General features: G+C 46.0%; 1 protein-coding gene across 4 annotated transcripts in view; it reads left to right on the forward strand.

The window, feature by feature from the left end:
* Gadl1 (glutamate decarboxylase-like 1) overlaps positions 1–22,672 on the forward strand; it is a 191,506-nt gene that overhangs the window by 31,962 nt on the left and 136,872 nt on the right. For all 4 annotated transcript variants that reach the window (XM_006512319.3, XM_017313627.1, XM_017313628.2 and 1 more), the window contains one exon: positions 20,510–20,682. In XM_006512319.3, coding sequence (XP_006512382.1) covers positions 20,510–20,682 — 173 coding nt within the window. The remainder of the gene's footprint in view (positions 1–20,509; positions 20,683–22,672) is intronic.

The raw sequence follows: 22,672 nt of genomic DNA on the forward strand, positions 1-22,672 counted from the left end.
TATAGGGACGGGATGGACAACGCTCCTTAACTCATGGATGTGGTGTGTGGCTGAGGAGACCAAATAGAGACCAATCTTTCCGCACAGTATAGCTCTGGGGAGTTCAGAGGCTGTACATTGACTGAATGCAAGCAGGCAGCTCTGTGGTTTACAGCAGTCTGTCTACCTTCAGCACTCTCGGAGCTGGCTCTTGAAGCAGCCATATCCAGGTCTTCTGGGCTTCCTCCAAAGCTCTTCTCAGACATCTCTACCCATCCGTCCCCAACTCTTCACCGCCCCCCCCCCATCTCAGACAAGTGCTTTCTCCCCGGCTCACTTGTGCAAAATGTTTATTGGATCGGATGAATCAATAAATACACATCTCTTTGGGAAGCAGGTTTTAAATATGGTTTCTTTTGACTAAAACCTTCCAAGCGAAGGACAAATGCAGTCAAGAATGAGGTTGGAGGAGCTTTGCCTTCTGTGATTCTTAACAGAGCAAAGGGGCTGACTTGGATAACACTTCCTGTTCAGAAACACACACTCACACAAACTCACACACACACACACACACACACACACACACACACACAGAGAGAATATTTTTTTTAGAACTATTCCCAATTTTCTGAGAAACTGCCAAATTAATTTCCAAAGTGGTTGTACAGTTCTGCATTCCTACCAGCAATGGACAAGTGAACACAAGTGAACACAAGTGAACACAAGTGGACACAAGTGGACACAAGCGGACACAAGTGGACACAAGCGGACACAAGTGGACACAAGCAGACACAAGTGGACACAAGTGAACACAAGTCCCTTGCTCCTTGCCAGTAAGCGCCATCACTAGAGTTTTTCTTTTTTTTTTAATTTAATTTTATTTGTGATTTATTTTTTACACTCCATATTCCATTCCTCGCCCCCCCCCATCCACCCTCCGACTGCTCCACATACCACACCTCCTCCCCACCCCAACCCATCTCCACGTGGATGCCCCACCCTCACCCCACCTGATCTCTAAACTCCCTGGGGCCTCCAGTCTCCTGAGGGATAGGTACATCATCTCTGAATGAACACAGACACGGAAGTGCTCCACTGTATGTTTGTTGGGGGCCTCATATCAGCTGCTGTATGCTGCCTGTTTGGTGGTCCAGTGTTTGACAGATCTCAAGGGTCCAGATTAATTGAGACTGCTGGTCCTCCTACAGAATTGCCCTTCCTCTCAGCTTCTTTCAGTCTTCCCTAATTCAACAACAGGGGTCAGCTGCTTCTGTCCATTGGTTTGGTGCAAATATCTGCATCTGACTCTTTCAGCTGCTTGTTGGGTCTTTTGGAGGGCAGTCATGAAAGATCCCTTTTTGTGAGCATTCCATAGCCTCAGTAATAGTGTCGGGCCTTGGGACCTCCCCTTGAGCTGGATCCTACTTTGGGCCTGTCGCTGGACCTTCTTTTCCTCAGGCTCCTCTCCATTTCCATCCCTGTAATTCTTTCAGACAGAAACAATTATGGGTCAGAGGTGTGACTGTGGGATGGCAACCCCATCCCTCACTTGATGTCCTGTCTTCCTGCTGGAGGTGGGCTCTATAAGTTCCCTCTCCCTACTGTTGGGCATTTCATCAAGGAGGAGAATATTCATCAAGGCGGTGGATGTGGCACCTCTCCAGGAGTTGCTGGGAAGGTCTTTTACCTCCTGTGACCTGAAGAAACCCAGGCTAGTCCCGCCCCTGATACTGCCACCCCTGATTTTCTGATCACACCACAGGCAACAACAACTGCTCATTTCCCTGGGAAAGGCCTCACAGAGTCCTTGCACAGGGGTTCGGCCTGATGCTGTCTTGATGAGCAAGATGACACCACTTGGCACACTTCTTGACTGTGCTGTTTCTCAAATGTGGATTACCATCTCTTGTTTCAGTGGTTCAGCCCACAGACGGCTGGGCTGTGCACGGTGTCAACTTGTTCCTCACAAGTCCATCACAGGAGGAATCTATGTCCATGTGTGTCTGCTGCACTGACATTGCTCTGCCAATTCTGATCTTCCTCTCTGCTCTTTTGTACATCCTAGATATTCGATTTAATTTTGTATCAGATAAGAAGCTTCCATAGAAGTCACAATTAAAATGGAGCAATACTTTATGTACTTGTTGGCATCTGTAATTGCAGCTCTTATTCATAATTTGAAGTAACTGATAACATTTTATGACCAAGTTGGAGGAAAATGCCAGCTTTCTGCTTGTAACACGGACTGGGCTTGTGCCTTGTCTCTCCCTGGGGGAGGATGGTGCCAGTATTTTCTCTCTTGCAGTCTTTCTACGTTTAAGGATTTAGTGTGTGTGTGTGTGTGTGTGTGTGTGTGTGTGTGTGTGTGTGTGTACAGGGGTAGAGATGCCCATATGTGTAAAAGTATCTTTTATTTACGAGATGTAATTGTTGTCTTGGAAGCTGACTGCTGAATACACTCATTCTTTCTAGTTCTTCCTGAACTCTGGTTCAACTCAGCTATTCTGGCCCAAACTTCTCTCCAAGATGACTGATTCAATCTATCTTCTCTCTGATTCTGACTGAATTGCTCTATGTGACCTCAAACTAACTCTGGCAATCTGTTCTAATCTCCCATTTCCTCCTCTTGTTTGTTCTGTCTTCACTGCAGTTTGTCTCTGTAAAACAGTCTCTGTCTCATTCTGCCCAAACTTTCTGTCACTCAGTTAGACATCACTTTCAGGCATGGCTGCGTCCTTCTGAAAACTAACCTTACTTCTATTGTTTGGACTTGAAGGTGTGTCCTAAGGTCATGTCTGCGTTCTAGCTGGATCACACAGACCTAGAAGGTTTGGGATGTGATCCCTTGCCAGAGCAACCATATTGCTGAATTAAAATTCCTCTACATGTATGTGACTGTGTGAGTGTGTGCACACCAGTGCAGGTGTCCATGTGTGTCTGTGTGTATATAAATACAGGTATTCATGTATGTCTGTGTGTGGGTATGTATACACCAGTGCAAATTGTTCATGTGTGTCTGTGTGTATATAAATACAGGCGTCCATGTATATCTGTGTGTGAGCGTGTGCACACCAGTGCAGACACCCACGTCCATGTGTGTCCATGTGTGTTTGTGTGTGAAAGTGTGCATACCAGTACAGTTGTCCAGTCCAGCTCCTCTGGAGCTGAGATAACAGGCACTTTGGAGTACAAGGATGATAGGAGTCTAACTAGAGTCTTCTAGAAGGACAGGTGTTCTCCACCCTTGCGCCATCTCTCCAGCCCCTCCTTTGCAGTCTCCACTTGCACTTTGTCCATCAGCACTGAGAGGGTCATTAACATAGCTGGCAGCTGGGTGACTCACTCCTATGCATGCCCCTTTCACACTGTGAGTAAGTGTGACGGCTTCACTGAGACACAGGTTACAGCCATGAACTTGGCTTACTTGAGACTCTAACGCAGTTCTTCATTTACTTGCAGAGTGGTTGAACCCATCCTATGATCCAGTTTGGAAGCATATCCATGCACAGGACACCCTGAGGCTTATCACATGCATCCTCTGCATCACCTCTGTGGCTCTCTGCATGCAGCTCACCTCTCAGCCTCAGAGAGATTATGATCTTTGTAGGCAGAAAACAAAGAGGAAGGAGTGGGCTGTTTAGATTCGGGCAGTCGAAACAGGCCTTTCAAGCAAGTTGATGGCTTCATAAGGCAGGCGGTTGCCTTGAGGCAGAGCTTTCTAAACAATTCTATTTTCCTTTCGCCACAACACACCAGGCCTAAAGAGCAAAATCATAGTTGGCTCCGAGTGCAAAGAGAGTGTAGTGTGTGTTGAAAGGTTACCTGTGAGGCCAAGGGCAAGAGAGGGGGAGTGTCGATAAGTCAGCAGTACATCTCCACTTGTGGAATAAAGTGTGAGAGCAAGAGGGGGAAGCTGTCACACATTCTCCCATCCTATCCCATCACCTGAGATCAAGTCATGCTGGACATTTGGTTTCTATGGTGTCCCGTGGACACACAGAAGGCAGTTGTGAGGGTTCATCTTCACTGTCAAACTGGCAAGATTTAGAATCACCATGGAAATCTGCCCCTGGGTGTGTTTGTGTGTGGGAGTGTCTAGATTGGATTATTTGAGGTGAGAAGGCCCACCTTGAAAGTAGGTGGCATCACCCCCTGGGCTGTGGTTCTGGGCTGTATAAGAAGGAGAAAGACCAGAGCATTAACATTCCTTCCTGCTTCCTGCCTGGGTGCAATGTGATCAGCTGCTTCACACGCCTGATGCCATGCCTTTGCCTTCATGATAGACTGTGCTTCAAACCGTGTGCCCCAATATAGCTTTCCTCCTCCCCTCCTTCCCTCCTTCCCTCCCTACCTTCTTTAAATTGCTGTGATTAGATATTTTGTCACAGCACTAAGAAAAGTAATTAATACAGAGATGCAGACCATTTCCTCACGGAGGAGGTCACCTGGTAGCCTTGTCAGTGGTGATGTTCTCTGAAGATGGATGGGGAGGGAGGGCTGCCTTGAGGTTCTCAAAGTGACCCGTATAACTCACTTACCATGTGACCTTCCAAAGACCTTCTCTGAGGATGATGAAGGCAGAGATGAATGGTGGTCTGCTCTACTGGGGAGTCAGGGATTGTCACATAAGCCCACCAGGGTTCTTAAAGATCAGGCCAGGGGAAGAGGCTAAATAAATGGTCATTAGACAGAAACCTGCGATTCCTGCTACTTAACCCCTTCTTTACTTTCTTCTTAGCTCTGTGAAATTTTGTTCAAGCTACATGTGGTCTCATGGTCTTAAGAGGTGACAGAGTGACACAGCTGTTTAGGGCTCATCCCTGTTCCTATAAACAATCCCTCATTCTTATCTCACCTATAATTTAAGCCCAATATGCCTAGACTTGAGTGGAATCGTGGTGTTGGTCCATTATTCATGTTTTCTCGGGTATCCCAGGAAAGGTTAGACCACCACAGCTCATTCTTTCAACATGTTCAGAGTTGTCTTCATCAGATCTCCAGTTAAGATGGTACCAGATGTTATGCTCAGAGGGCTCACAAAGCAGAAGCTGTAGAAAGCCACCTCTGCTTACCCTTCCACTTAGCACAGAATTACCTCGGACTGAGAGGGAGTGTCTGGGATTTTATCTGAGGTTCTAATGACCCTTCATGTCCTTCTTTGAAGGAAGGTCAACAGACTCAACTTTGCTGGAGGTCTCTTCCTGGTGGTCACAATTGTTCTGATTGAGATGACAATGAATGTAAGGCTTCGGTGACAATGTTCCTCGAGACCATGTGTGATGGCTCACACCTAATACCCCAGTACTCAGGTGGCTATGGCAGAAAGAGAGCCCTGAATATGAAGCCAGCATGGCCTACATAGTAAGACTTCATCTCAAAACACATAAAAACCCCTAAAATGCTATACTTTTGTTAGACAACTAAAAATTTACTTGGGTTTTACCCATAAGAACATTGTTTGACTAATGATATATAATGTAGAGGACATGTTTAGTTGAAAGTATCATTCACCCAGAGAAATGCAAGGACAAGCAACACTTGCATCCCAGAATATGTATATATTGTTAGGGCACGTGATTAAGCAAACAAAAAACACACCCTGTAAAATGCTGATAAAACCATATATATTTCCTTTCTTCTTTCTTTCCTGTGTGCATGTCACGGTGCACATGTAGAGGCCAAAGGACAAGTTATGGGAGTCAGCTCTCTGCTTCTCCTGTCTGGGTTCTTAGGATAGAACTTACATCCTCAGGCTCGCAGCCAACAGCTTTACCTGCTCAGTCGGCTTGCTGGCCACAAGAGTTTGTGTTTGTTTCTATTAGTACTTAACACCTCTTGGGGATCAAGACAAAGCATTTCAGCACCTACAAGCTTTTCAGTGCTAAATATTACAGCCCTCTAAATCACTTGGTGCTAGCAAGGCCATTGTTAGGTATTAAAGTCCATTTTGTGGGCCAGGGATGGTGTGTGCTTACTTAGCATTAGACCCGATCTCAGCACCCCCAGAAACCGTGCTTGTGATCTCAAGCACTCAGAAAGTAGAGGCAGAACCATCAGGAGTTCAAAGGTCAACCTTGGCTACAGCCTGAGCTGCAAGAGACCCTGTCTCAACAAGGAACAAACAAGCAAAACCAGTGACTTAACTACAGCACTAGAAAATGTTGCATTTCCCCACTGTTCTTTCTGCCTGTGAAATATAACGTGACGGACTCCTTTTGTGGTTTTTAACGAACAAGATCTTTCCAGTTCAGCACTGCCGGTGCTCTGCTGTGTGCGGTCACCTCGGATTGTGTATTGACGTACAGAATCAACTCAAACTTAACTGGTGTTTATGCTGTTTCTGTTCTTCTTTCAGATGCGATTTGAACAAAAAAAAAAAAAGCCACGCAGACAGCATCCCCCACTTTGTGCGCATTTTTACTCTGGAATGTTCCATTATGCCATTCCCCAGTTTTATTCTAGTGCCTAATTTGTATGAAGTAGTGATGGAGGAGAAAGAAAATCTATGAAAAATTGAATTTTGTAATGCTAGCCAGTGTCCCTATTTTTCAAGTTGATGGCACAACAAAAGAGAATTGCAGAAAGTAATTGTGGAATAGAAGGTGGATGACGGCTTTGCCCAGAAATGTTCGATACAGCGTGTCAGCTCAGCACTTAATTGTTCTTCTGTTGTTTTGTGGGAGAGGCCACGGGGGTTTAGTGGAAAGGGATGAGACATGGCTATCAGTCATGGTCTGAACAGTGGCTCTGAATTTACTGCGTCAGCTGGACATGCTCTAAGCAGGCTAACTGACCTCTCTGCTCCCCCTTCCTGGATTTGTAGAATGGGTGTATTACCCTCTTCCCAAAGATTTGCCCCAAATTATGTAAGAGTGTCTATATGGTTCATGGTGCAATAATTTTAACTGTTGACTTGACAAAATCTAGAACCACCTGGGAAGACAGTCACATTGAGAAATTAACCTCTTTCAGGTTGGCCCATGATACTGTGGGTGAGGTGTTGCCTTGACTGCCTTAATTGGTATGGGGAAAGCCCAGCTTCGAAAGTAGCTTTTCCCTTCGAGGGACTCCAGACTGTGGAAGGATAGAGAAAGCTGAGCACAAAGCGTGTGTCTCCATTCTCTCTCCTCTCAACTGTAGGTGACTACATGCCTGCCTTGACTTCCCCACAACGAGGCGTCCATATCTTGAGATTGTGAGCTTAAGCCAACTCTTCCTCCATCACCCTGTCTTTCATTGAGGGATTTCTACCACCACAACAGAATCCAAACCCAAACAGCTGCCAGTCGAAACACAAGAACTCTTTGCCAGACTTGGCTTTTCCAGAGGTAGGCTGGGAAGGAAGGATTTCCATGTGAAGTGAGTGGCTGGCAAACACATTGGGAAGCTGGGTTTCACTGTGAATCCAGGAAACTGAACCCTCATGGCTAACCCAACATTTGTAACATCAGACAGAATTAGCCCATCTGTAGGCCAATGGAGCCTGTATTAGTCGCACTCCCTATTGCCCTGATCAAACTCCCCAAAAGAAACAATTTAAGGAACACAGGACTTATTTTTCCATTACAATTTTTTGGGGGGGTGGTGGAGCAAGTTTGCTTCACTTATCAAAGAAAGTCTGGGGTTCACAGCCAACCATCTATATAGGAAATGGGAGAGAGGCCAGGCTGCCACCTGCTGGTTTGCCTGATTCTGCCCATCCCTTCTTCTGATCTCTAAGGTGGTGAAGGAAGCCAAGATGTTGCTTTGATTTCTGATTCCTGCCAGATCATCAGAGAGCAATAGGCCAGGAGAGGCAAGTGATCATATTCAATCTGAGTAACACACACAAAACAAAGCCCTGTAAGATTTCAGAATTGTTACAGGCCTTTGATCATCCTGGGCCTCCTGTTCTTTCCTGTGAGTGTGTCCTGTGTTTTTCTGTCTTGGATCGTTAACGGACTTTGTTTGTAGTAGCTAATAACTTGTATGTCTAATCTGTGGGAACTTGGGTCAAGATCAGCTGCAACTATGTAGGCGTGTCGACCTGAAAACTAGATTCATGTCAGAGAATTCTTGACTTCAAGCCTCAAAGTCATGGGCTAGGATTTTGGAGACACTGGTTTGGGAATAGAGCATTTAGGTCCAAGAGTGTTGGCTTGTGATAGATGGTAAACATGGCTTAGCCTTTCTCCCTTCCTCACATACATACCACCTTGTGATGCAACACTGTTTTCTGTCAAGAGTCGAAGTTTTTCCTCCTTGACCTCCAATCTGGTTCTACTTGTGGCTTGTTCTCACAGTAGAAGAACAGAGAAGCGAAGCTGTGTGACCTCTAGTCTGAGGTCGCAAGTGGTTGGGTGACTATTCCCTTTTCTATCTTTGATGCTGCCATCGATCTGTGAGCAAGCCCAGGCAACGTCCTGCATAACGAGAAGAGGTCTGGTATTCTCAGTCACCTCTGCTGAGCATGGCTCTGAGACAGCGTGCCAGCTGCGTGCAGTGCACCAGCAGTGAGCTCAGAAGACACCATTTGACCCTGCTAAACTTCAAGGAAAAACACTCTTCTTGATTGAAGCTAGTACAATTGGGGAATCATTATTTATGAAACTATAGGCAGCTACTATGCCCTCTCTTGAGACTAGTTTGTACTTAGCTTACCCAAAGTGAATTCTGTTTGTCTTTTTGCTGTGTTGTTCTGTGTACACGGACAGCTTTATACAGAGGACATGCCACACTCCTGACATAGCTCCTACTAAATGCCAGCTACAATGATATGCGATATATTGAAAACAGTTAGGATAAACTAGATGTAGCCACTCATGCCTGCCATCCTAGTACTGCGGAGGCTGAGGCAGGAGTGCGGCTGAGGCTTTGAGAGTAGCTTGTGCTAAACAGTGAAATTTTGGAGTGAGATTTTGGGTCTAAGAAAAGGACAATTAAGAAAAGTGGACCATAGGTAGACTTCAGCAGACTCATTTAGCAATCCGTGCTATTAAACTTTTAGTATGAAACTTTTAGTGGAGCCCATTCACTGAGTGACTCGCTTTTGACTGTAGACTTCCAAGATCCTTGGGTCCCAAAACATAACCAAAAAATTCATTGAGGTATATTGGATTCAAACTTAAATGGGAGTAGGTCTCCATCAATGGGTCACCCAGGACAGTGTCTTGGTGATCTGCTCTGGAGTGTTTCAGGAATACTTCTCAACATCAGGGAAGCTCAGTGGCCTATGGCTGTCCCATAGAACTCCTGCATTCACCACACAGTGAGACCAGTGACCACATCACCACCGATAGCTTCACCAGTGCCAGCTGGGTGACTCTGAGACACCTGAACAGTTTTCAGGGCTTGAACTGTCTGTGGAGTTAAGGCAGATCCTGCGAAGTTTCTTCTCGGGTCTCATTTAGCAATTCAGCTCCAGACACATGACTGACTTTACCATTCGGGGCCGCCTTAGCAGAGCACCCCATCCTTTGATGGCAGTTTAGAGTTTGTTAAAGAGAAGTCACATTGGCATTCCAAGCAACTTCTCAGTGAATTTCTCAAAGACATACTCAGGAATGCTGAGAAAGAGTTTTGGTAAGCTGCGCTTCCTGCGTGTGAGGTTGGCCACGTGTGACCGCATGTGCACTGGCATGTGTACGGAGTGGTAGATGAGCTGAGAGTAAGTGCTCTTCTCACCCCAAGATGACACATCAAAGCCCTCAACAGGGAGCATAGTCCTGGGGACAGATGATGTCACATCAGAGTTAATCAACAGATCATGCAAATGAGGCACCCATTTATAGCATTTACTTAAATTTTCATTTAAATTGCTGGTTAAATGGAATACATTTTAAATCCTGAAGTCAACACTTCAGCAAATTGGTTTTAAAACTAGATATTAAATTGCAGCACGTTGCAATTTTGTGCATACTTCCAGGATAATTGCTTATTGCTTTAAGAGTACAAAGTACGTGTCCATGTAGTTGAGTGCAGTTGATGAGACACGGGGAAGTAATATCTTCTTGAGGGTCTTTTGTGGGCAGGAGGCAGGAGAGTGCAGTCCTTTTGAGTGTATTTATTAAGTATGTGTTTGTATGTGTATATGTTTGTGTTCAAGGCCATGCATGTACACAGCCAGTGTGTGGCAGTTAGATGACAACTTTTAGGCATCTATTGTCTCCTACCTTGCTGAGGATGGGTATCCTTCCCACTGCAGCATGGCTTACTCCAGGCTAGCTGACTCAAGGACTTCCAGCTAATTCTCCTGTTTCCTGATCCCATCTCTGTGTGGGAATGCTGGAGTTACCAATGCCCATAATTGCATCTACATGTGGTTCTGGTGATAGGACTCAGCTCACCAGGCCTGGGCAGCAACTTGCCTGGTGAGCCATCCTCCCAGTTCCTAGAGTTTATGTTCCTGGTCTCAGGCTGCCTGGCTTGGTTCTGGCCTCATCAGAATTTGGTCAAACCGTTTCCTTTCTCTGGCTTCCATTTCTATGTCTGGGAAATAAGGGGTAATAAGGAGTTCCCATAATGAAAATTCCATGTAAGTCACATAGAAGCTTGCTTCATACCCAGTTTATTACAAGTAACCAGTCTGTATTAACTGCTATCATTGTTAAAATCAGGGCTATTTTGTTTGCTTTATGTGTAACTACAACTATTAAATGTCATGAATGAAGTTACCCAGTCAGATTGAAACCAGGGCTTGCGTTGTTTTTCTGTCTGACCATGTTTTTCTAGGCTCTTCTCTAAGATTTTACACTGTTCTCAATGATGTCTAGTGTATAGAATTGTATGTGTGTTGCCAGTGTGTGTGTTAAACAAACAAACAAACAAACAAACAAACCAGAACCAACCTGAGTAAAACAAAGAACAACAAAAATAAACCAAAATACCACAGTGGAGATGTTCTGGCAGTAACTGGGTGGCCTCCACATTCCAGAGAGCCATAAAAATAGAGAGGAATTCTGATTTTCCCAAGAGTACATTTGGTAGTGTATAACTACTTGGCTTTCCTTAGTTGGAACCAGCCACAGAACCGAGTTTCTCAGGACATCAGTCACGGCTCTCGAGTTCCACAGATCATGACCTTGCTTGCTCAAAGGGGGAGCTATGGGGCGGGGGGTAGACTCAGGAAAGCTCACAGGCCTGGAGAGATGTATATAATGTGGTTACAGAAGCTAGAGGAGCCAAGGGGATCCTGGCTGTTAGGACTTGGAGGTACCACAGGAAGGAGCCTTGATTTACTGGTGCTTCCGAGGCCATGTTCTACAGGAACGGTGTTGCCAGCTGGAATGCTGGAGCAGACAGAAGTTCTGGGTCACAAAGGTGGCAGACCTGATGACCTGAGTTGGATCCTAAATGCCCATGTAAAGATGGAAGGAAAGATCCAATTTCAGAAAGACGTCTGTGATCTCCACATACAAAGTGTGCTCTGTCCACACGGTGATCATACATGCCAAACCTCCAATAATAAATAAATAGACCAAGAAACAAACAAATAACTTGTTTAATGCCATTAAGGAAACTGTGGTGGTTTGAGTGAGAATGGCCCCCGAGGACTTCAGATATTTGAATGCTTGGTCCCCAGTTGATAGACTTGTTCAGGAAAGATTATGAGGTGTGGCCTTGTTAGAGATGGTGCACCACTGAGGGTGGAGCTTATAGCCTCAAAAGCCCAAGCTGTTCCCAATTCTCTCTCTCTCTCTCTCTCTCTCTCTCTCTCTCTCTCTCTCTCTCTCTCTCTCCTTGTGATATGGATCAAGATGTAAACTCTCAGGTCAAACCCCAAGTCTGCCAGCCTGGGACTATGCTCCACAGCCACATAAATGGACTCTGACCCTCTGAAAGTGTATTTATTTCCAAATAAATCTTTCTTCTATAAACTACCTTGGCCATGGTGTCTTATCACAGTGATAGGAAAAGTAAGACAGGAACCAAAATGAATATTTGTCCTGGCTAGTTCTATGTCAACTTGACACAAGCTAGAGTCATCTGAAAGGATGAAGCCTCACTTGAGAAGATGCCTCCGTAAGATCCAGCTGTGTGGCATTTTCTTAATTAATGATTGACAAGGGAGGAGCCAGCCCATTGTGGGTGGTGCCATCGCTGGGATGATGTCCCGAGTTCTATAAGAAAGCAGGCTGAGCAAGCCATGATGAGCAAGCCAGTAAGCAGCATCCTTCCGTGGCCTCCGCATCAGCTCCCGTCTCCAGGGTCAGCTTCAGTTCCTGTCCTCGCAGGTTGATGGTGAATTGTTCTATGGAATGGTGAGTGAAATAAACCCTTTCCTCCCTAAGTTGCTTCTGGTCATGGTGTTTCATCCCAGCAACAGTAACTAAGACAGCACTCATTCCGTTCAGTCTTCAATCTCAAAACATGATAGGGTTCTCATGAAACAGAGGGAATCTAGAGCGCTAGACATGCAGGTGCACAGGAAGAAAGGCGAGGGCCAGAGCATTGGGGAAGGGGAGTCCCAGAAACACCAGCATTTGGGGACCAGAGCATTGGGGAAGAGAAGCCCCAGAAATACCAGCAACTCCTGAGGAGGCAGAACTGGGAACATTAGAGGAAAGTCAGAAAAAAAAGCGTCCAGAAATATCCCATCCTGCCCAGCTGCCGCTGAGCTAAGTTAGAGTGTGGAATCCACAGGACAGTTCCCCAGCCTGATGGATAGAAGGAGGTAGATGAAACAGCATGTGGAGTCCTGTCTTCTCCTGGAGCTCGTTGGGAAGATGCTCTCTAGAGCTGAGGAGCTGTGCACCAGGGGAGTTCATGAGGTTTCCAGGTGGCCTAGGAAGGGTGCGGTTTAGGAAGCTTGCTGTCCTGATGACTAGCTGAGAAAGGCAGGAGTGATGGCAGGTTGAGACGTAAAGCGTCCTTAAGCCATATCAATATCAATATCATATCAATAACGGTCTCTCCTGAGAAGAGCTGACGATCACCTAATCACTTGCCTGATGCCCCAAGTTCCATGAAAAGCAAACCGTAAGTAAGCAGGCTTGCAATGTAGCTCTCAATGCCTGCCTAGCGTGCATGAAGCCCTGGGCTCAACCGACAGCCTTGAAGGACCTGGGAGTCATGGTCCATACCTGTAACCATGGTCCCTACCTGTAATCTCAGCACTCAGGACATAAAGACAGAGGACCAGAAGTTCAAAGTTATTCTTGGCTATATAATAAGAAAGTATGAAAGTAGCCTTAGATGCATGGGGCTTATATAAAAAGGAGAGAGAGAGAGAAGAGAAGAGAAGAGGAGAGGAGAGGAGAGGAGAGGAGAGGAGAGGAGAAGAGAAGAGGAGAGAGAGAGAGAGAGAGAGAGAGAGAGAGAGAGAGAGAGGAGGGAGGCAGGGGGAGGAAGGAAGGAAGGAAGGAAGGAAGGAAGGAAGGAAGGAAGGAAGGAAGGAAGGAAGGAAGAAAGGAAGGAAGGAAGAAAGGGTGTGGTGGACAGCCTGCATCCTTGACCACTGGCACAGGCAAGGGACTGCTAGCTATTTTCAGGGTTCACTTCTGTAGAATTTGTCCTCTTGAAGCTGGCCCAGAGTGGATAGACCTAGCTTAGTTGTTGAAGGAAATGGCTTGATATTTGAGTATTGGTTGGGTCTGAGTCATGTAACTGGCACCCCAGACGCTAACAATGGGATTCCACTAAGTAAAGCTGTGGGTGATGGGAGTGTGTCACCACCACCCACAGATGTTGTATAGTTGCCGTTCTCTGTTGTACGGGAGAAGAGCTCACATGTGCAAGGATCTTTGTTCTGACTTGCTCTGTCAGCATTTCACCCAAAGTTCACTGTAGGGTCTCAGGCGTCGTGTCGGCTGGACAAACAGTCCTGTCCATGAACAGCTGTGGGATTCATTCCACTAACATGATTGCAGTGCACGTGAGCACAAGGCTGTCAGCTGGCCTCCTTGATGGCTGAGATTGGGGCTATCTTGGCTTCTTCCATCCAGACCTTGATTCCCTTATCTGAACTCTACACCATACCCACCTCTTTTTTCTTCAGTACTTCTCTGAAGCTGCCGGACAGTCTACGTGGCTTCCTGCTTGCTTTTAAAACACCAGGCAGCTGCTCTGCTCTGACTCCAGCATAGCCAAATTCCAGTTTGTTTCTACCTGCTACTTGTGTCATCCTGGGGACCTGATCCCCTCCTTCTATTTCTTGCAGAGACCCATATGTCAGTTGTTTCTGGTTCTTCTCTTTCTGCGGCCTTTCATGTCTGGGGCCTTCTTCTCTTTTGTGTCTTAATTCAGACAACTTGAATGTCTTTGCCTAACTGTATCTAAAATACCTCCTCATCCTTGTTTTGACAAGTCAAGGACTTTCCTCTAAAGCATCTCTGAGACTCAATGATGATCTTAATTATTCCCCTGTTGGCTTTTGCCTCCTTCATCTCACAGTCACTGCAGTGGAATGTAAATTTGTCAGGGGTGTGTGTGTGTGTATGTGTGTGTGTGTGTATGTGCACGTGTGTGTGCTTGCATATGTGCATGCCTGTGTGTGTGTACACAATTTTCAAGCTACCGTCTACCTTGCTTTTTTGAGATCTGGTCTTTCACTAGCCTGGAGTTCACTTAGGTTAGGGAGCCCGGCCAGGTAATTCTGGAGATCCAGGTGTCTCCACACACCCTCCATCGCTAACCTCATTACTGGGATTACAAGCACATACTGTTAGGGCTGGCTTTTTCATTATGTGTGTTTGGGGGATCGAACTCAGGTCTTCAGACTCCTGAGGCAAGCAGTTTACCAGCTGAGCCATCTCCTTTGGAGAGCATAGCTTTGACTATGACACACACATGTGCTGATGAGTTCGAAAAGGAGAGAAGGAAGGGAGGGAGGGAGGGAGGGAGGGAGGGAGGGAGGGAGGGAGGAACAAATAAACAAAAAGTGGGTAAAAGTTAGAAGTGCTTGGGAAAAGTCCAAAGTTTCTGGGTTTCCCCCAAGTACAGGCAGGCAGTACTAGTGAAGTCACCCACGTGAGCCTTTACTAACATTTCCAGAGGCTTCTGTTGCCAAAGCTATCCCTTTTGTCAGAGGCTCTCCCATTTTATGAGTGGGAAGACCAACGCAAAGAGAAGCTGTATATAAAGTAATTGTACCAGGACAGATTAGGAATGACTGCGTGAAGTGGGAAGTCAGCTCCCTCACTCTCTAGGCTATTGGATTGTGTGGAGGGGATTTGGGGCTTGTCTGAAACAGATAAGATGACCTCTGAGAGCATTCCGTCAGCCTGAGCTGATGATTCAGCTCAGCGATTATCTTGAAGATAATTCAGATCCTGAGCATTGTTGGAAGCCAGTGTGTGATTTCTGTTCCTGGAATACACAGCAAAGTCACACATGGATCTTTTCCTGTGGGAGTTTGTGATCTAGAACAGGAAATAAACCTCTACACAGACAACCACAATAAAGCAACAAGATGACATTCTTGCACAGATGCCAATCCTGAGTGGGTGGAAAAATCCCCTGCCATTGTGGGTACTGAGCCTTGTGAATGAACTCTGCCTCCCTTACATTAGCATCTTCTGCCTTTGGGGCCTCTTGTGCTGCTCATCCTGGGTGGACACCTCACCAAGCACTTTCTTACCCTTTGAGAACACTTCCTGCCTCCTGTCACAACCTAATGTCACATGCAAATGTGTATGTGTTTATAGATCTAAATAATACAATCTTCTGTTGGCTAATATTTATTATGACCTTTATATAATAAATGATATGATTTATTATCATGTCCACTAATACTTATATAGTGCACTGGGTTGTTTTAAGACTTCGTGTGTTTTGGTGCATTTGTGTAAGGACAAGGTATCTCTATCTGAAGCAGGACTTGAAGTTGGAGTTATCAGTTTTTGAGCAAGGAGGGCCCTTGCCAAAACAAATGTTGAGCTTCTGTGACATGCTGGAAGACAAGCAGTCGAGAAGCTGGTAGAAATGTAGACATGAGAGGGATGCACATTCGAGTCCTTGACTGAGAATGGATTGGAGAAGTCCAAGCACCAGAGGAGAAATGGACAGCAAAGACTGTTATTCAACAGCCCAGAGACAGCCCTGGTAGGTAACAGAGCATCTCTGCTCTTGAGTCAAGGAAGAAAAAGGCAGCCATGGACATGTGGTTGCTATGACACTTGGAGTCAAGGACCACCACCCTGAGAAACTGACGTTCAAGGGGAGGCTTGAAGGACGGTAAAGCACTTGATGATGGATCTGGGAGAGCCTGGAACACAATCTCGGACATAAAGTCTGAAGTCAATGATGTAACAGGGACAGGACTTGTGTAGGGCAGGGAGGGCATCATGACAACGCAGACTAGCTTTGATCCAAGGAGGAGTCATGAACCTCTTAGTACACACTGCCACCTGTTCCCCCACAGGAATGTCGGGGTTGCTGTGTGGAGAACAGCCATGGAGCTATGGTAGGTTGTGGGACAACTGCAGTGATCCAAGCCTTTGGTGGTGGTTGGGACTCAGGTGGAAAAACTGGGGTGCTGAGCATGTCCTTCATGAGGGATTCCTCTAACATGAAGTTCTTTATTAATCTGATTAACTGTGAGGATGAGGAAGAAAGTGCCGATGAGCATCTGCAGCCGACACAGCTCAGTCCATCAGAGATGCCAAGGTGTCTCTGTCCCAGAACGTGCAGGAGAAGCGCCTAGGCTCAACCATCAGCAGGATAAGATGCAGCCACAGAGCAGCCCCGCTCTCCACTTTGTTCTGGAGAGGGTTCCTAATCCATTCTGCGAAGGACAGGGATTTCTCTAACAGTGCTGTGAAAGCTGTGCTGATTCAACCTCCACTGTTCCCCTGTTTGTGAATGGGCGTTTGACATGTTTTATGAGAGAGGGAGAGGGAGAGAACCCAGGAGGGCTAAAGAACTACTCTCAGTCCCTGTGCAATAAAAGCCAGAAATCCCACTAATGAGGTTGAAAAAAGAAAGCTCCATTTTCTGTGTGTGTAATAATAGCACTGCCTCCTGACATAACCACAGTTCCTGGAATAATTGCCCTCTTTCCTACTTTATTTTTAAAACCTAGAAAACTTTCTTCTCCCCCTGAGAGGAAAGATCTTTCCCTTGAAAGGCATTACCGTGTAAAACATTTCCTCACCGGGGCTCCCTCTGTTTGCCCTCACCCAAATTCACCACAGCCTTTCCAGGGCAGAATAAGTGGAGGGCATCTGGCACCTCCCCCCACGCTCCACCACACACACAGTTTCCATGGGAAATCAAGGTCGAGCCAGGAACTGCAGGCCCCACCTCTCCCAAACTCCATGTGTCTGCCCAAGACAAATCCATCCATTATCTTTGTGAAGAATGGCTCAAAAAACTCTATCTGGTCTCAGATAGTTACCATGACATTGAACTTTTGGGAGAAAAGTGTCACAGGTATAATAAATAGGTAGAGAAAGAAAGAAGGAAGGAAGGAAGGAAGGAAGGAAGGAAGGAAGGAAGGAAGGAAGGAAGAAAGAAAGAAAGAAAGAAAGAAAGAAAGAAAGAAAGAAAGAAAGAAAGAAAGAAAAGTGAGATAGATATTGTTTGAGCACCACATCCAGAAAGCACAGAAAATATTCAAAACCACATACATTTTAGCTTTGAAAACAGGCCGTGAGCATATTTAGGTGGATTTAGAACGTGAGCTACTCAAAGAGGCCCAGGACTGAAATTGCCTTTTAGAAATTGTTTCTGTAAATTTCCACAGCCAACTGAACCCAGGGATTATAAAAAGGAGAGAGGTTTGTGTCTAGGGAAAAAGAATACGATCAAATCTGAGCTTGCGGTAAATACGCTTTGGATATCTGGGTTGGGCGCCCAGAGTGGTTTCTGTGGACGTCTATTTTGGGTAAGCAGCCTCCTGAGATACTGATTTCCAGGATGACTGAACCACCAGTCACACGTCCAGCTGTAGTCTGAGCCTGCTCAGGTCCTGCCTTCAGGCTGGGCTTGCCCTGCACTTGCGAGAGGTTGAAGACACTGAAGACACCAAGGAAGCCTCCTTGCTGTGCACTTTGTCGACATCTTTCCCAGGACAGAGGTTGGAGGGAGCTCGATGGAACAGCGCAATGCTTCTGATATAGGAAGTCATTCAAACCAAGACTTCGGATGTAAAATGAACATGAAGGGTGAAATGTTTGTATTACTTCTTCATCCTTAAGAAGATCAGAGGTGGGAGGGCTGGAGAGATGGCTCAGTGCTTAAGGGCAAGGGTTGCTCTTAAAGAGGATCCGAGTTCAGTTCTTAGCACCACATGGCAGCTCACAACCACCTGGCTTCGAATGAATCCAAGCAAAATATCCATTTACATAAAATAAAAATAAATAGTCCTTTAAGTTAAAAATGATTTGCAGGGGAAATATGGTTAAATTATAAGATGATGTGTGCTCATGCAATGGATTTGAGCTTGTTTCTAAAGCGCCCTCTCTCTCTCTCTCTCTCTCCTTTCCCTAAACCTCTCCTTCCTTCCCTTTCTCCTCTTTCTTTCCTTCTGTGCTGGATAGTTTTACGTCAGCTTGACACAGGCTAGAGTCACTGGAGAGAAGGGAGCCTCAATTCCCTGTAGACAAGCCTGTCAGGAATTGTTTTAAATTAGTGATTGATGGGGGAGGGCCCAGCGCATTGTGGGTGGTACCATGTCTGGGCTGGTGGTCCTGGGCTCTATAAGAAAGCAGGCTGAGCAAGCCAGTAAGCAACGCTCCTCTATGGCCTCCAAATCAGCTCCTCCTTCCAGTCCCTGCCCTAACCACTCTCAGTGTTGAACTGTTTGTGGGGTTGAAGTGAAACAAACCCTCCCCTCCCCATGCTGCTTTGGTCATGGTGCTTCAACACAGCAATAGTAACCCTGACTAAGACACTTTCCTCCTCCTCCTTTTCCTCCCCCTCCTCCTCCCCCTTCCCCTCCTCCTCCCCTTCCCCTCCCTCCCTCCCTCCCTCCCTCCCTCCCTCCCTCCCTCTCTTTCCTCAATACATAGTCCTATTCTGTAGCCCTGGCTGGTTGGGAACTCATGAAGTAGCTCAGGCTGGCCTCAAAGTCCCGGACCTTCCCCCCCCCCCCCCCCCGCTTCAGTTTCCCAAGTGTATGAGCCACCATGCATGGTTTCTATGAGTCTTTTTTGCATATGTGTTGGGTAATGTTTTGGGGGGCGAGTCAGATGGGCCACAAGGCCCTGTGGCACTCCCCTATGGTGAGCAAAAACACTTTTGGAAAGTAAAGGAACTCTCTTCCCTGAAGACATTGAAATTTAGCTCCTGGGGAAACAGCCCACAACCCACCTGCCCTTGAAGGATGAGGGGACCTCCATTTAGAGAAACATGCTGATGGAGCCTGTCCTTGATGAAGGTGGTGACCAGCTCTCTGCCTTTGAAGATTTCAGTGTTTACTTTCTTGAGGATGCCTGGATGACCCTTCGGGCTTCTGTGATTCAGAGACATCAAATATGAGATGGGGTTTTATAGAATTCTATTTGGTATTCCAATTTCAAAGCACAGCCTTGCTTTCTTGGGAAAGCCATGTGTATGTGGCTGGGTGCCCTTTTATTTACCCCTGCAGTGTTGCTTCCTGGGGCCAAAGGATGCTGAGTTTACACAAGGCTTGGGGCTTGTGCCCCTGTTACATGATCTCTCTGCTTAATAAGACAGGTTCGGAAAGTTTAAACAAATATATGCTTTATATGTTCAGGGATGAGGACTGGGTGTGTAGCTCCATTGGTAGAGTGGTTGTCTGAGCATGCACAGACCCCAGGTTCCATCTCCAACCAGCATCAACTAGGCATGGTGGTGTGCACTCCAGTCTTAGCACAGAAAGGTAGACACAGGGGGATCCAAAGTTACCTTCAAAACAAGCAAGCAAGCAAGCAAGCAAGCAAGCAAGCAAACAGAACTCAAGAGGATGATTAAGCACAAAATTATCTACAGCTGGGTTTGAAGCACTGTTTCCTCTTCTCTCTCTCCAAACGGCCAACTCTCTCCTCCATTCCTTTTCTGCTGTGGAGGGAGCAGGGGTGTGTCTCAGGGAAGGATCATGTGCCAATCATTTGTACCCCTGTGAGAATGTCACTAAGAGTCTCACTGTCTTTGAGAGCATTGTTCTGTAAGACATCTCTCTGCTCCAGAAGGCATTGTATTTGAACTTCGCCATTGAGCACAGGCACTGTGCACACTGGCAACCTTTTGGGGTCAGACTTAGCATAGTACTGAAGGACTGGCTCTCTACTCCATGGACTCTCACTGCCCAATAGGAAGAAGTACGCACTGTAAGATGGCTTCACCTATCCTGTGAACTGTGAGCTTTGTAGGACTTCTTACATTGAGCAACTGTGAGCATCCCTACTACACAGGGTACCATCACCTGTGAAGAGAAGACATGCGCGTGACAGGGAGACTGACAGGAACAGATAGGGGCAAGGAAGGGAGGGCAGGGGTCTGAGGGGAAGTGTGCTCGACATACAATACAGGCATAGGGGAGAACTTGAAGTAAGTATGTAAGTGAAAATAAACCATTTGTGAAGTCTTTGGTTTCTTAGTGTTTCATTGTGTGAGCTCTCAAACCTCCTCTCTCTGTGTGCCCTCCTAGGAGACAGTGGCCAGAAGGAGATGACCCCTGGTAAGAAGATCCCCATCTTTGTGGATGGGGTTGTACTTAATGGACCTCAAACAGATGTGAAAGCTGGAGAAAAATTTGTTGAAGAAGCCTGTAGGCTCATAATGGAAGAGGTGGTTTTGAAAGCTACGGACGTCAATGAAAAGGTAAAAAGAAAACACATAGGGAATGACAGGAAAGGTTGTCCTCTGGCCTTTATTCACACAAGCAGGCATGTGAACACACACACACACACACACACACTCCGTAATCACATGAGCCCACAAACAGCAGACATGTTATTGTTCCTGTTTTAGAAAGGAGGGAGAAAGCGAAGGCCCCGTATCTCACCCACATCACATGCTAGCACATTTATCTGGAGCTAAATGAAAGTGGCATGGCTTCAGCATTCATATTCCTAACTTCTCCATACACCCCGGGAACAAGAGCTGCATTGACTCTTATCATCGCAGTCACTCCATCTGTTGAAATTGAATTACCGGCAAATGGACACATAGAAGAGATCTCCCCACTCCTAATTGTATTAGTAGCAAATAGATGCCATTTATAACTGAGTTCAAAGATGATAGCGTTTATTCTGAGATGTAGGTCACTAATTAGAAAACTAATAGACCAGATTGTCATGATCTCTGAACGTAGTCAGAAATAGTCAGGCTCAGGACAGAACTGATTGTGGAGGCTTTTATTCATTCTCACATTTATAATTTAGTATCAGACTTCTCTGCGCATCCCTGAAATACTTTGAATCTTGTTTGGTTAGCCTCACAGTTCCCTGACAGCAACTTTTGGGTTTTATTATTTATTATGCCTTAAAAGATAGATTTACTCTTTGTGAGTTTCAAACGCGTATATGAACTTTTTGAAATATGCAGTTATTATATTTTTAGTACATATGCATGTGTACAAGTGCTTGCCTGCGTGGATGTCTGTGCACCATGTGTATGCAATACCTCCAGAGGCCAGAAGGGGGTGTCAGAATCACCGGAGCTGAAGTTATAGACTGCTGTGAATGGCCATGTGGATGCTGGAAATAAAACTCAAGTTTTCTGGAAGAGCGATCAGTGCTCCTAAGCATGGGGCCATCTCTCCAGCCCCTTTGCAATGTATTCTGAGCCTACCCACCTCACTCTTTCCTCCAGCTCCTGACAGAATGAGCCCCATGCCCACTCTCAGTTGCATGTCTTCCTCCTGCTGCTGCTGCAGCTCCTCCTCTTTCTCCTCCTCCTCCCTCACCTCCTCCTCCTATTCCCCTTCTTCTTCATTTCTTTTATGAGCCTCCCATCCTCCTTCTGTGTGTAGGATTGGCCGTCCACTGCAGCACAGACACTCTGTCAGGATCCACACCCCACAGAGAGACTGAATCTCCTTCATCATCCATCAGCTGTCAATATTTTCTCTGCTAGGGGTAGAGTCTCAGGAGACCCATCCCAATCATTACTGAAATGCTGATTTTATTTGTTTTTTTGGTTTTTTTTTTTTTTTTTTTTAGATAAGATCTATGGAGCCCAGGCTGGCCTGAAATTGGTCTCCCTTTCTTTAGCCTCTTGAATTAGAGGGGTGAGCCAACATGTCTGGCTAAGTTGCATTTTTTTTTAAAGCTATACTCTCTTTTTCAGTAATTAAATATTAACTGAATGCTGGCTACTCGAAAGGCATTAAATTGGGCCCTCGAGGAAATAAAGAAACATGAGATGAAGGCCCAGTTTCAAAATGACTTTATAATCCAACTAGAATGGTAAATTTTCATTTGGAAAGAGAATAGGGGTCCCGGTGAGCGGGCAGTGAGTTTGGGGCAGACCTTTAGAAGGTTCACTTCCCACAGGAGCTGTGCCCCTGACATAGAGTGTAAGGGGAACATGGGTTTTAGGAAGGCTGAGGGAAGTTGCACAGCTGCTTTTATTGCTCAGGACAGTAAAGAAAGCTGGCAAACACTGCAGAAGGGCAAGAGGCGCTCAGAGCAAGGGCTTCCTCTTATAGAAGAGCTTGAGAAAGACAGATGACACAGGAGACCCATGGGAGAGACTCAGTGGTCCAACTCAAGAATCACACACACACACACACACACACACACACACACACACACACACACACACACACAGAGAGAGAGAGAGAGAGAGAGAGAGAGAGAGAGAGATA

The sequence above is a fragment of the Mus musculus genome, chromosome 9 (assembly GCF_000001635.26).
Source record: "Mus musculus strain C57BL/6J chromosome 9, GRCm38.p6 C57BL/6J".
Classification (NCBI taxonomy): Eukaryota; Metazoa; Chordata; class Mammalia; order Rodentia; family Muridae; genus Mus; species Mus musculus.